Genomic DNA, 12,692 nt, shown 5'->3' with positions numbered 1-12,692 from the left:
CTGAAAATGACATCACAGTTGCTCAGGTAACTCTTAGTTGCTCAGCTTCAGAAAACAGGTGAGCCATGATTGGTTGTTACCTAACCAATACAAACATATTGGTCGTTACCTAAACAATCACGGCTCACCTGTTTTCTGAAGCTGAGCAGTGATTGGTCGTTACCTGATCAACTGTGATGTCATTAGCAGTCGACACAGCAAGTGGCAAAATGGCCGCCCCTGAGATGGATAAAAAAGGGGTGATTTTTCCACTTAACTCCTATTCCACAAACACAATATTAACCAGCACAAACCAGCACACGCTGCATAGTACATGTAATAGTGCAAAGACATTTTTGGGGTTGACTTTCTCCTTAAAGTATTTTCAAATGTAAAGTGTGCTTGATCTTTTTTTTAAATTATGGATTTCAATGACATTCACACGTCTTGAATAAGCCGTTTCCATGTTTGAAGCTAACCTCAGCTGGCAATGAAGCAGGCCTCTCTGGTGTTTCCGCGTTCATTCCCAGCGTACGCTTGTTGGGTGTGTCAGAAGTCTGGACCGTAGCATGCATGTAGGTGTAAAGTGCACAAGTTCGGGCAGATAAAAAACACACCAAAGGGAGAATATGGCCCTAAGTGAACAAGAACCAAATGTTTAAAGTGTGCCATATCTATTTTTCTTCTACGGATGGACCACACTCTTTATTGATTAGAATTTATCCATCCAAAACATTGCAAATTCTGGCACATTTAGCGATCTGTACCGCTGTTACTTGACTTTCCATTTTCTTTTATCTAAACCTTTTCTTTTCAAGGTACTCTAATTGTTTCCTTTGAGAGTCCTTCTCCTCTTGTAATTCCAGTCCTTAAACCATAGAAATATTTGCTTTTTAGATTCAAATCTCATGGTTGTCTTTTCTTCTCTGTTTTCTAGAACCCTGACATTTTGCTCTGAGTTGTTGAATTCAAGAGCAGACATTACCACCGTGGTGAACAAGAGGAAGCCAAGAAGAAGAAAACACCCCTGTCCTGTGTATCTTGTTACCTGTACCCATTGTTGTGTTTCCATCTTCACATTTCTGGATTGGATTACCATATAAGTGATTTTGGCCACTTCCTGCAAGATCGATCCACTTGTTAGTAGAATCGTCATGATCACTTATAATGGAACATATTTTGCACTCATTAATGCTGAATTCTCCTTATTTAAGCAAACATACAAGATAGAGTCAAGTTGATGCTGCAGACTACACTGAATAATAATTGAGAAAAAAAAACAACAACAACTGATAAGCATACGAATCTGTCTTGACATAAAATGCACACTGCATATACGCACTGTAAATGATCTCCTCTCCAATTGGACAAGTACCAAGCAGATGATGAAAGTAGACTGGCTGCCTTGAGAATCTCCTTCAACTTGGATCTACAAATGCTGAGCGCTGGTGCTTTGGATGTAAAAACTGCTCTTACAGTAATAACCCAGATTGCAACTAACATTAGGAGCACTGACAGGTGCAAAGTCAACATTTATTCCTTCTATTTAATCACATGGTAAAATGCAACTTTGCAAAAGGCAGATGATGTGCTGCGGTGAGATGGATTTGAACTTTGACACAAAGGTTCATTCCGGACGATTCATACCTAAAGAATGAAGATTTGACTCCCAGAGATAGCGTTGCCTTTCCTGGGTCCTGGATGTGTATTCAAAATGTTCTGTCACTAATCTGGCACAGACTAAACTGGACTATACCGAGCAGAGCATCTTTTGTGGCAGTACTAAAATATTTTCACCTGGCCCTGCTGATTTCCACTGGATTGGACCGGCAAGGACCTGTGACAGCAGAAGCTCCCTTGCACGTTTCTGGGTCCCCTTTAATCCAGGTGAGTAACATTCAAATTAGCCCATTAACCCAAGCAGACAACTGAGACGTTGTGTCACCCAAAGACTCGGGCATCTTAATTAGTGTTACGTGCATTGACCCACTGACAGTCACCCTGTTCATACACCAACTGCGGCTCACGCTCGAAGGCACGCCGACACTTTTGTGTCCCGCTACAGTGATTGGATGGGTGCTGCTTAAATGCCATCTAATTGCTGTCAGCTAGACAATTAGAGTCATTCTTGCTAAAACAAAGTGTTGTGTTACTACACTTCCCTCACAACATCGCAACATGCAACAAGAAATGCATCACACCTTATTGTTTGGCTCTTTTGGTATCTGACTCACGTGGATTTCACACTCGCTTCTCTGTCTCCATGCTTTTTTGTCCATCAGATGTCCCATTCTTAAATATTCATTTTTGTCTTGCACATAGAGTAGCTGAGGATTTGGGCCTGGAAGTGTAGCTAGACTATTGGCCATTTTGGCAGTGTAAAAATTACCAGCTGACCGTTTGTGGTAATACAAACAAATTGTGACACACTAAGGCTACGTTCACACTGCAGGGCGTGATGCCTAATTTGCGACATCAAATGTGAATGCAACGCGCCCGTGATGCGACTCGCATGCGCAAAAAGCACACGTCGAGTGAAGTACACCCAAAACAACGTCACGTTGTAGTGTTCACGGAAGTAACCCAACTCACAACTTTTTACCGCCAGCCAAGCCGTCGAGGTTAGCGAATTTTATTAGTGTTATATGCAAATTTTGCAAAACACGCAACAGATTAGTGGACTGGTGAACTCGTTTCGCGGACGTGTTAGGAGTTCGTTTCATATGTCTTGTCTGTATACATCATGCAAATTCAGCTGTGTGAACGCCCGCGCTCCTGGTTGGTGGACTGCTTTCACGCTCGCTCCTGTTTGGCTGCTATCCTCGTGCGTCAGTTTTGAACGTGCTGTTTACAAACAGCAACAGAAATCCTTCGGACTTATTTTTTCATCTCATGTCGCCAGAGTAGCGAAGTTGGAAGAGGTAATAGAAATATTTGGGAGAAATGAGGGGACACTCCTCGGCCTGCTCATTTAATTGAGAAGTCGACCAAAGACGACGTAGCGTCGTCGCCGTTCGTGATGGACCGTCTGCTGGCTGAATTTCTACTCGCCCCAAATGGCAACTTTATGCTTCATGTTTCAAGTGTGATTAAATTAAAGAGAAATAAAAATTTAACACTGTCACTCACTTATATCCACATACAAAAGAGGCCCAGGTCGGTGTGAAAAAATCTGAATTGTACTGTTTACACTGCATGAAAAAATCAGATACTTGTGAAAAAATCTGAATTGAGCTGCAGTGTGAACGCAGCCTAACTGTAAAACAGGTGAAACGGTGATTATGGCTGTAGAGCACTGGTTCTCAGCCCCGGTCCTCGAGTACCCCTATCGAGCCTGTTTTCCATGTCTCCCCACCCAACACAGCTGAGGATCGTTATCAGGCTTCATGCAGAGCTTGCTGATTAGCTGACCGTGTGAAACACCTGTGTTGCTTGTGGGAGATATGGAAAACAGGCTGGATAGGGGTACTCGAGGAATGCGGTTGAGAACCACTGCTGTAGAGGAAAATCAAATATGCTTGTGAAAAATAACTACGATAAACAGTATACTCATTACACACAAGATTATTTTATTTAATATTACTTAACAATTCAGACAGGTTTTATGATTCATGATTTTACATTTTGCCTGTTTTCACATAAAACTCATTAAAAAAAAAAATCATTTGGTAGGCTATATGACTTAACCCTAAACCCCATGGATGTGTTTTTATAAGCAGTTATAAAAAATTTAATAAAAAAGTTTCACAAGCTCTCAAAATACCTTATAACTTCATAAGGTAACAATAAATTAAAGGGGAAAAAACACCCCTTCCTCCTTTTTTCACTTTATAAAAAATACCTTAACAAGGTAAAAAAAAAAAGCATTGATAATCAAAATAAAAGGACACAATTTACAACTTATGCAGTCTCTAATTACAGTGCGATTGCTAATGTTTTTTTTTTTTTTAAATAAACACTACGTCAAATACTAAACCAAACCCTAGTACAAAAACTGGTTTGAACCAGAAAATCTTTTTTTATTATTACTTTTTCAAAGATACGAGTGCATTGACTCAAACCGAACAGAATCGTTCCACTGGAATACATCGGGATACGTATCAAACCTTTTTTTGTTGAAGAGATAGAGCTTAGAAGGAAATGTCACCATTACAATGCCTACAAGTTCATTTAAATGTATGTAAAATGAAAACAACAACAAAAAGTCATTGCATCAGTCCCTCTCGGACTCAACTGTAACATAATGAATCAAACCGCGATGATTACTGTTAATGTCTAATGTCACATCACTGAGATGACACGTCTGTTGCTCCCCGCTATCCCCCACCTCATTCTTAGTGCCCATCCTGTTTAGTTGTCATAAAAGGCATGCAGTATTCACAACTAGTCTGAGTCACAACAAGGGCTTAACATTAACACCTGACAAATGAGGGTGTATTTCAACTGTGGTAAATGACGGCACCACTCTCACCGGTTGTATTTCGAATTGGAATGCATGCCAAGATTGGCCCACAAGTCAGGATTACGTCGACTGTCAAAGTCATTTACAGTTAATTAAATAACCAATGTCATTGTTTTTTTTTTTAAGCTTTGATTTGCTTTCAAAACTGCCTCAGTAGCTTCCCACTGATCCCACTGTTGTCTGCCTTCTGTACATGACGCACATGTGCAGTTGTGGTAATCTGGGAAAGATGTTCTGCAACATGCAAAAGTCGTTCAGTATAAAGCTTCAGCCATGGGATGATGACAATGGAGACGTGTTGTTATTGCAACCTAAATGTGCTCTCTGTATGTGGTCTGATTGGCAATGCTGTACAACATGGCACATCCCGTCCGTGGTTGAGGAGGCTCAGATGAGGATGCATGTGGCCACGCATACATTACTTAGTTTTTACACAAACAGGCGCCTGGGCTCTCGCTTGTACAAATGTACAAATTTACAAATGACATTGGGTTCTGTGGCCCACAGTGGTTAGCCACTGTGTTCCATGCATGTGCTCACCAGCAGCTATCTAACCTGTGGAGATGTCACACTTGAGAATAATGACACAAATAATGCCGGAGATAAGGTAGGAAGGGGGAAAAAAAAGGGGAAATGAATATAATGTTTACAGTACATTGTGGTAGTTTTGTCAATAAATATTCAATACAAAACCACTCAGCAAAGGGTAAACAATAATTTCAAATTTGTTAAGATTTCCTTGTTTAATGTTACATGGTAGGTAAACCGAGAACGCAGGAAAGAATAAAAAAATTGTTTTAAGTTGTGTGAGGCTCATCTACAAATTATGCACACAAACTTGCTCATTATAGGTTGACATGGCCCCCTGGTACTACATCAATGTATTATACATGTATAGTACATATGTTCCAGTGCTATCTTATCATGAAGTATGGCTTTATGGATTGAACTGTGTTGCTGAGGAGTCAAATATGGGTGGAAAGCTGAACATGATAAGCAGCTTTATTTAATGGAAATCGGGGAAAGAGGGAAGGGAAAAGAAGGATTATAAAAACGGGGGGAGGAGGACAGGAAATATGAAGCAAAGAGTAACGAAGGGGCGAATAAGATAAAGCTGTGGAAAATGAAAGAATGAAGAAGAGTAGTTTCAAAATGATGTACAGTCTAGTGTTTTGTTTAGATACTGTATATGTAAATATTTTAAAGGGGAAGTCAACCCAAAAGTTTTCTTTACAATAATGTGTTCTACATAATTATGTAGCCCTGCTTGTGTGTTCTGATTAATATTGCATATGTGCAATATGAATAAAGCAGCAAAATACACGTTTGTATCCATCTCAGGGGGCGGCCATTTTGCCACGTGCTGTCGACTGAAAGTGTTATCACAGTTGCTCAGGGCTCAAATAATGACCAATCACGGCTCAGCTTCCACATGACCAAACTCAGAAAACAGGTGGGCAGGGATTGGTTGCTACCTAAGCTCTGAGCAAATGTGATGTAATTTTCAGTCGATGGCAAGTGGCAAAATGGACGCCCCCTGAGATGGATACAAACAGGTGTATTAAAATTCCACGAACATAATATTAATGAGAATACCTTGGTTAGACTGGGGGGGCAGAAAACATATTATTGCAAAGAACATTTTGGGGTTCTCTTCCCCTTTAAAACATGACCAGTCAGAAAAAAAAATCCACTCTTAAGAAGGAGAAGGAAAAAAATTATGTAAATTCACAATTACCCTAAACCGACCTTGAAAGAAATGCAAATTTTCTACCAGTGTTGAGTAATAAAATGATTTAGACTACTCAATTTAAAAGGTCTGTATTTTCTATACTGTATAAGCAAACATTGGGCACCATTGGGATTTGTTGTGGATAATACTTGTTTGCAACACGTATGCAACTATTTTAAAGGCATTCTCTCAAAGTGAATAATGTCAGTGTGTTGTTTATATTAATTTCTGTTTTACCAGTATTCAATTCAGGTGGAATATTATGGCTTATTACTGCTCCTCATGATTTGAAATTGGAAGGTCAACATTTATACAGATGTTTTGTATTTGTTTATGAGCAGAATGAAATAGGGAGATGGCAGCGTACAGCATTTGGAAATGGAGTGTTAGAGTGCTCACATGCTCTCTCGTGTCCTATTGCTGTGGCAGATTTAGAGTGTTATGCAAATAATGGTGAATTGTAGTGTTATATAAAATGCCAGGCTAAATTGGGCCATAAGGAAATTGGCTTTACCTGTGTCTAGCTAGTGTCTGTTTTTTGGGCTGTATCATAGAATCAGTTAGACCTTTAAGAATTGGACTAGTGTCAAGTGTGATGATATCAAGATTGCTGGGAAATTAAAACATCTTGATAACATCCCCCTGGTGCTGAAACAGGAAAGGCCAGTCAGGCTGAAAACTAGAAAGACATGATGAAGTGAGAGAGAAAGATTGCAAAGTCAATCCTGGATAGACCTTGGGTGTGAAAGAAACTAGACACATAAAAAAAGACAATAAAGACTCAAAATGTTGATAAGTAATGAAAGACCCAGACAGATTCTGGCAGTATTACTGGGAAAAACAAAGATATTATCTAGCAAGAAGAGATAAGTCAAGATGGCCTGAGCGCTTAGAACATGCTTCAAAGCAATGGGAAATGTGAATCCAAACTTTGTGATGTGATTGAAGAGATTGTGACCAGTGAAGCAACTCTGCAAAGTTATGGCAGAAATGCAAAGCAGACTTTTGGCGGATACGGTGAGAATGCTAATTAGTGAAGGTTCGCTGGGCTGCAGAGAGGGCAAATTTTAACCACGGTCTACAATCAAAACGTAAAAGTTAATTTTGTAAAAGGAACATTTCATTTCATTTTAATTGTGTACATTCTTATGTAAATATCAATGCACAGCTATCAGAGCATCAATCAGGGATCATCAATATCTAAATTATATCCTATTATTTATGTTGTTGACATTTGCAGATATCTAGTGTAAATGGAATGCTGTTGTTTTTCATATTTTACCTACTTAGGTTGTACCAGTGGTTCTAGTACAAAACCCCACCAGCTTCCATTGCACATTCACGACCGAACCCTTCTTTATTGAAAAATGATTATTATTATTTATTTGTTTTCAAATTGAAGATATAGGTATAAGGTTTACTATTGAAAAAATGAACATGCAGAATAGTCACAATGATGCAATGAAAACAACAGCGGCCCCAGAATTGAACCCTGTGGAACACCATATGTTCCCTTATAGATAGATGGGAGTTAATATTGCAGATATTCGTCAAACCTCTTTCTTTTTGTTTGTTTGACATATTATAAAGGGTTTAAAAACAATAAAGAAATCACACAATGTACCCTCATAATGGCCACAAGTCAATTACTGAGCGCACCAAATTCCCTGCAGCACAGATATGCCAAGCAATGTAGCGTGATCACCTGCAGCCAAGAAGGGCATATTATCACAAATCATTTGAGTTGGGTGCGTGTCTTGACCTCTGCCGAACCCCTGAGGCTGACTCACCTAACCCCGGCCTGGGGTTAAATCGAGCCCAAGTTAAGAACCACTGTATTAATCCATATGTGATTTTGTTTCATTACATTAATTTTCATTTTGTCCAGTTATGCAGACAGTACACACACACACGCACACACTCAAAGCATCTTGTGTCAAGTTGTCATTAACATTATTATTATTATTTAAAAATGTATCTTTTTTTGAGGAGCAAAAAATGTACCCTGGATTAAATGACTTATTCACTTATTGATATCTTCTTTTCTCTTTTCAGGCCCAGATCTGTCATGAAGATAAAAGCACAGCACTTCAAAAAAAAAAAAAAAAAAGAAAGGAAAAGAAAAGGAAAAAAACAGCCTTGCATTAGTTTCAGTCAACTATCATCATTCTTTTTAACCCTTTGCCCCACTGTCATTCATTCATTGTTGTTGAATATTTTCATGTGCAGGACAAATGTGGTATGAAAGTATATGATTGCAAATTGACAGCATTGTTTGCGGTGGTCTCGGCTCCATTTACATCTTAACCACATCATTATTGTTATTATGGATTGAAGTGTGTGCCCAGCATGAATTACCTGACGTCTTATCTCCAGTTTCATTTGATTTCTCTGGGAGAGTTTTCCATTTGTGTATCTTGGCGCATGACCCTCACTAGCATCTCTTTCATCTCCGCCATGCTTTGGCCAACGCAGGTGGAATTTATGATGAAGTACTGTCTCTGATATGTCTGTTTCCATTGACATCATGGTCATTAGCTTTATCATTAACATCATTACAGATCATTCTGGAAGAAAACCTGCTCCAGAAGGAGAAACTTGATTCTTTTAAGCGCTTGTGGAAGAGACGCACACAAAAAGACCACATTCTTACCAACACACCTCCCTTATGTGTACCCTTTTTTCTCCTTTGGTCTTTATATTTTGTATGTGTATATAAAGCAATTCCAAATCTTATAGTTTTGTACATGTAATTTTTATGGTGTGTGTGAATATTTTAATAAAAAAAAGGTGTGGACTTTCCAATTGAGTTGCTGCTTGCCTTGCCTTTTAAGTGCTGTTCATTGTGTATTAACTGTAGCTTTGTTTTTCTACGCTGGACGTAAATATTGTGGTGGGTAATCTTGTTGCGCTGGCAAATGTTTGGATGAATTGGTTAATACCACACGAGTTACTTATTACGATACTTTTACTAATACAATATACTTCACTGAGTTTGAAAAAGCAAATGACGCTAGACTCCTTATTAAGGCTTGAATTGTGCAGTTTTGCATTTCAGTTTATTAGCATTGTGCGCCTCATTTTACCACATTGAATAGCAAAACTGAGAATCAAACGCCGAGAGAACCGTCAAAAGAAAGTAGAAGAAGAACTACTGAAACAGGCCTAAAATGCTTCGGTGGGCTCATGTCACCTACACGGGTCAGGGAATCTCTGTGCTACTTACGCAGAAGCAGATCGCTAGAAACAACTTCAGTTGGCTACTAGAGCGCCTGAAAACGTCGCAGAGTCCCACAGGTGAGTCAGTAATCATTGCTTGCGTGTGTAACCCTTTTTAGTTGGTGGGGAGCTCAATTGTCCTGGGGTCTATTTCACAAAGCAGGTTTAGTGAGAACTCTGGGTCAAGAAACCCTGAAAGGTGGGAAACTCTGCGTTTTCCGTTTCAGAAAGGCAGGTAACTGAAACCAGAGGAAAAGAGGTAATTTAAGCTCTCGGTCAGTTACCGTAGTAACATGTTCCATGAACCAAACCTGGTCGGTTGCAGGTTTTCCACAATGAACCTCGAGGTTTTCTCTGTCGCCGCCTCCTTTCAGCCACATTTCCTTATTCCTAAAATCCGCTGCGGCGAGTTTTTGCGTAAATACGCCTATAGTCTATAGCGTAAAGTCTCTATCTCAGGGCATGTCAACTCGCTGTTCAGGGTTAGTCTCTGTGTTTGTTTAACATACTTTGTGAAATGGACCCCAGGTCTCTGTGACTTTTCTTGACTTCCTGCACAAACACGAAAAGCCTAATCGGCAGTTTCAGCATACCAAGAAATAAATTGATTAGCATTATTGGTTAAGTAGCTAGGTGCGAGTGCTCCCAACTCACCATCAATAAGTCTTCTTGCACAATTTAATGCAACACTAGAACATCATGGTGGGAAGAGCAGAAGAAGTCACAATGCAAAGATCGTAAATAAAATACATCATTTTATCTTAAAATTGCCAATACATACTTCATCTGGAACATGATGTGTGTTCCTCGTTATCTTCCTCAGATGCTAATGACTACTGTGAACGTTGCCTAAATATGTCCACGATAGCGACTGCACCTCCCCTCTGCCCCCATTATCTTCTCCTCCTCGCATCAATCCCCCTCAGCCTTGCTGGTGTTTCTGCCTCGTTCTTCCCCATCTCTCACCCCTTTTGCTTTTCTTCACAGCTTTAATACTCAGTCAGTGTGACAATACACAACTCCATGCTGCTCCTTTCCTCACTTCTGTGCTGGTGGCAGCCTGCCAACAATAGAGCAAATGTAAAGTTTTCCACTTTATTTTTCATATTTATGCTACCATTAAGGATAATTTATTTTGCTTTTGGCACTGCCTACAGTCATCAAGTATCATTGTTAAATCACTTTTGACGTTACACACAAACAGCAGTTAATGTGCATAATATGGCAAAATGAGGTAAAGTCAGTTAGTTATTGAATTTTAAGCAAATAGAAAGAACAATATTGTGCTGGGGAATAAACACCAGGTCTGGAGTTTGACACCTGTGCTCCACAGTCTATGCTTTATTGTGTATAATGATACTAGTGGGAAAAGCCGCCACAAGTGCAGACAGGAAGTCCAGAATGAGGTTGATTTCTTTGGAGGAGGCAGGAAACACAGAAAATAATACGTCAGGCTTGGCACAGAATAGTGAGAATCAAAGTTGGGGGAAGTGATAGGACAAACACTGAACTGGGAAGCTGAATAGGCTCCAGGTTTTGTCAGGTTACTTTTCATTAACATTTTTTGAAAAATGAAAAATGAAATGCAAAAAGCATATAAATCACCGAAAACACCGTTCAGGAATGTCATTGGTTTGGATGAGCATTGTAATGAATCATCTGATTTGTTAATGCTCAAAACTTTAAAACAGATCAAAGAATTCAAGTAAATATGAAGTGCAAGCTGTTCTATGGGGACAACTAATATAAACACCAGATTCTGATTATTATTGTAGAACATGAATTAAGCAGAAAAATCCACCCATTTGTATCCATTTCAAACGGCGACCATTTTGCTTTGTATTGTGACTCGCTGTCAACTGAAAATAACATCACAGTGCCTAAGAATTCAGCTTGCAAACGTCACATGACCAAACCCAGAAAACAGGTGAGCCGTGACCATGGGGTATATATGAATGGACTAACACCAGTCACGAGAAGTGAAGCCATCTTTCGTTGCCATTTGCTAAGCTTGCCTTACAAGATTTCTCATTATTAACTGTATCTATGGAGAAAATGACACAGTGTGTGTGGCATACGGTTGTAGCAAATCTGGTAGAAGCGCTACATAAAAATATATTTAATTTTCTCTTATAAGGTATATCTCCAAGTGCTACTCAAGGATTCATTTGTTTTTAAAACATAGCTAGCCTAGCGCTAATGCTAAAAGCAAAGGGAGGATCCCATTCAAATGCTAACAGGAAGTTATCATACAAATGCTGTGGGAACACATATCCACAGGTGAGATAACACTACGCAAAGGCATATATTCTTCCCAATGTGTGAAAATTGAGTTATTTTAATAGAATTCTATCGCAATTTTCTTCTGTCCGCCATGGATGCACTGCACCACAATGCCCCCACGAGGCCAAAACACAAGGAACCGTCAGTATTTGTTCTTAATGTTTTGTCAGTTACTTTAGCTTATTCTATTCTTATTTCAATTTCTTATTGTTGTATTTTGTCATAGTGGTTTCAAATTATATTTACAGTAGATATTTCAAGGATTCAAATACTTTTTTTTCTCAAAATTCAAGGACGAAAACATCCAAGGATTGATTTACTTTTTTGTCACACATTTCCACAAGACATGGCACGAAATAGAAATACAATCCCCGAGGTCCCCGGTTAGCCCAGTAAGTCCCAAGACTTGTAAAAACAACACAAGATAAATATATTTAAAAGAAGGATTAATGCTTTACTGTACAGCAGTAAACAAATAAGAATGGTTTTATTATTGACACATGAATCTATACAATAACCTTGTATACTTCATGACATTTTTTGATAAGGTCATATTATGGACTTGTCATTCAAAGCAGAAAATGTGTGCATAAGTGACATTGAAAAGGAATTGGGTGGGACGTAACTGTATGCATTATATATATATATATATATATATATATATATATATATATATATATATATATATATATATATATATATATATATATATATATATTTTTTTTTTTTTTTAATAATCAGCAGATTAATCTGTAATCTGTATTTTTTTTCCGCCAAAAATCGGTATCGGCATCAGCCTAAAAAAATGCATATCGGTCGGGCCCTACTCATAACAGTGTTTTCAGCGAAAAAATAACTGAAAATGTCAGCAATATTGGCAACGTAAAATGGCTGCAAGCAGAAAAGTCTGTGGCTATGACGGTTGTTTCCTGAACCCTTAGGCAAAATGTCTGCACCAAGATTGATAAAAAAAAAATTAACAATTAAACAGCGTTAAGACTAGTGAGGATGCATGGA

The 12,692-nt window shown here is 38.7% G+C and overlaps 1 protein-coding gene across 3 annotated transcripts in view; it reads left to right on the top strand.

Moving 5' to 3' along the window:
* The window catches only part of LOC147170931 (leucine-rich repeat and fibronectin type III domain-containing protein 1-like protein), a 147,775-nt gene extending 138,876 nt beyond the window's left edge, over nt 1-8,899 (top strand). For all 3 annotated transcript variants that reach the window (XM_086080915.1, XM_086080914.1, XM_086080913.1), the window contains 2 exons: nt 917-1,866; nt 8,229-8,899. In XM_086080915.1, the coding sequence (XP_085937041.1) occupies nt 917-924 (8 nt within the window). In that variant the 3' untranslated portion in view covers nt 925-1,866; nt 8,229-8,899. The remainder of the gene's footprint in view (nt 1-916; nt 1,867-8,228) is intronic.
* The last annotated feature ends 3,793 nt before the right edge of the window (nt 8,900-12,692 follow it).

Source organism: Leptonotus elevatus, chromosome 7, assembly GCF_054856555.1.
Source record: "Leptonotus elevatus isolate MCC_2025b chromosome 7, RoL_Lele_1.0, whole genome shotgun sequence".
NCBI classification, from domain to species: Eukaryota; Metazoa; Chordata; class Actinopteri; order Syngnathiformes; family Syngnathidae; genus Leptonotus; species Leptonotus elevatus.
Note: the sequence above shows the minus strand (reverse complement) of the source record. Positions and strands in the feature narration are given on the sequence as shown.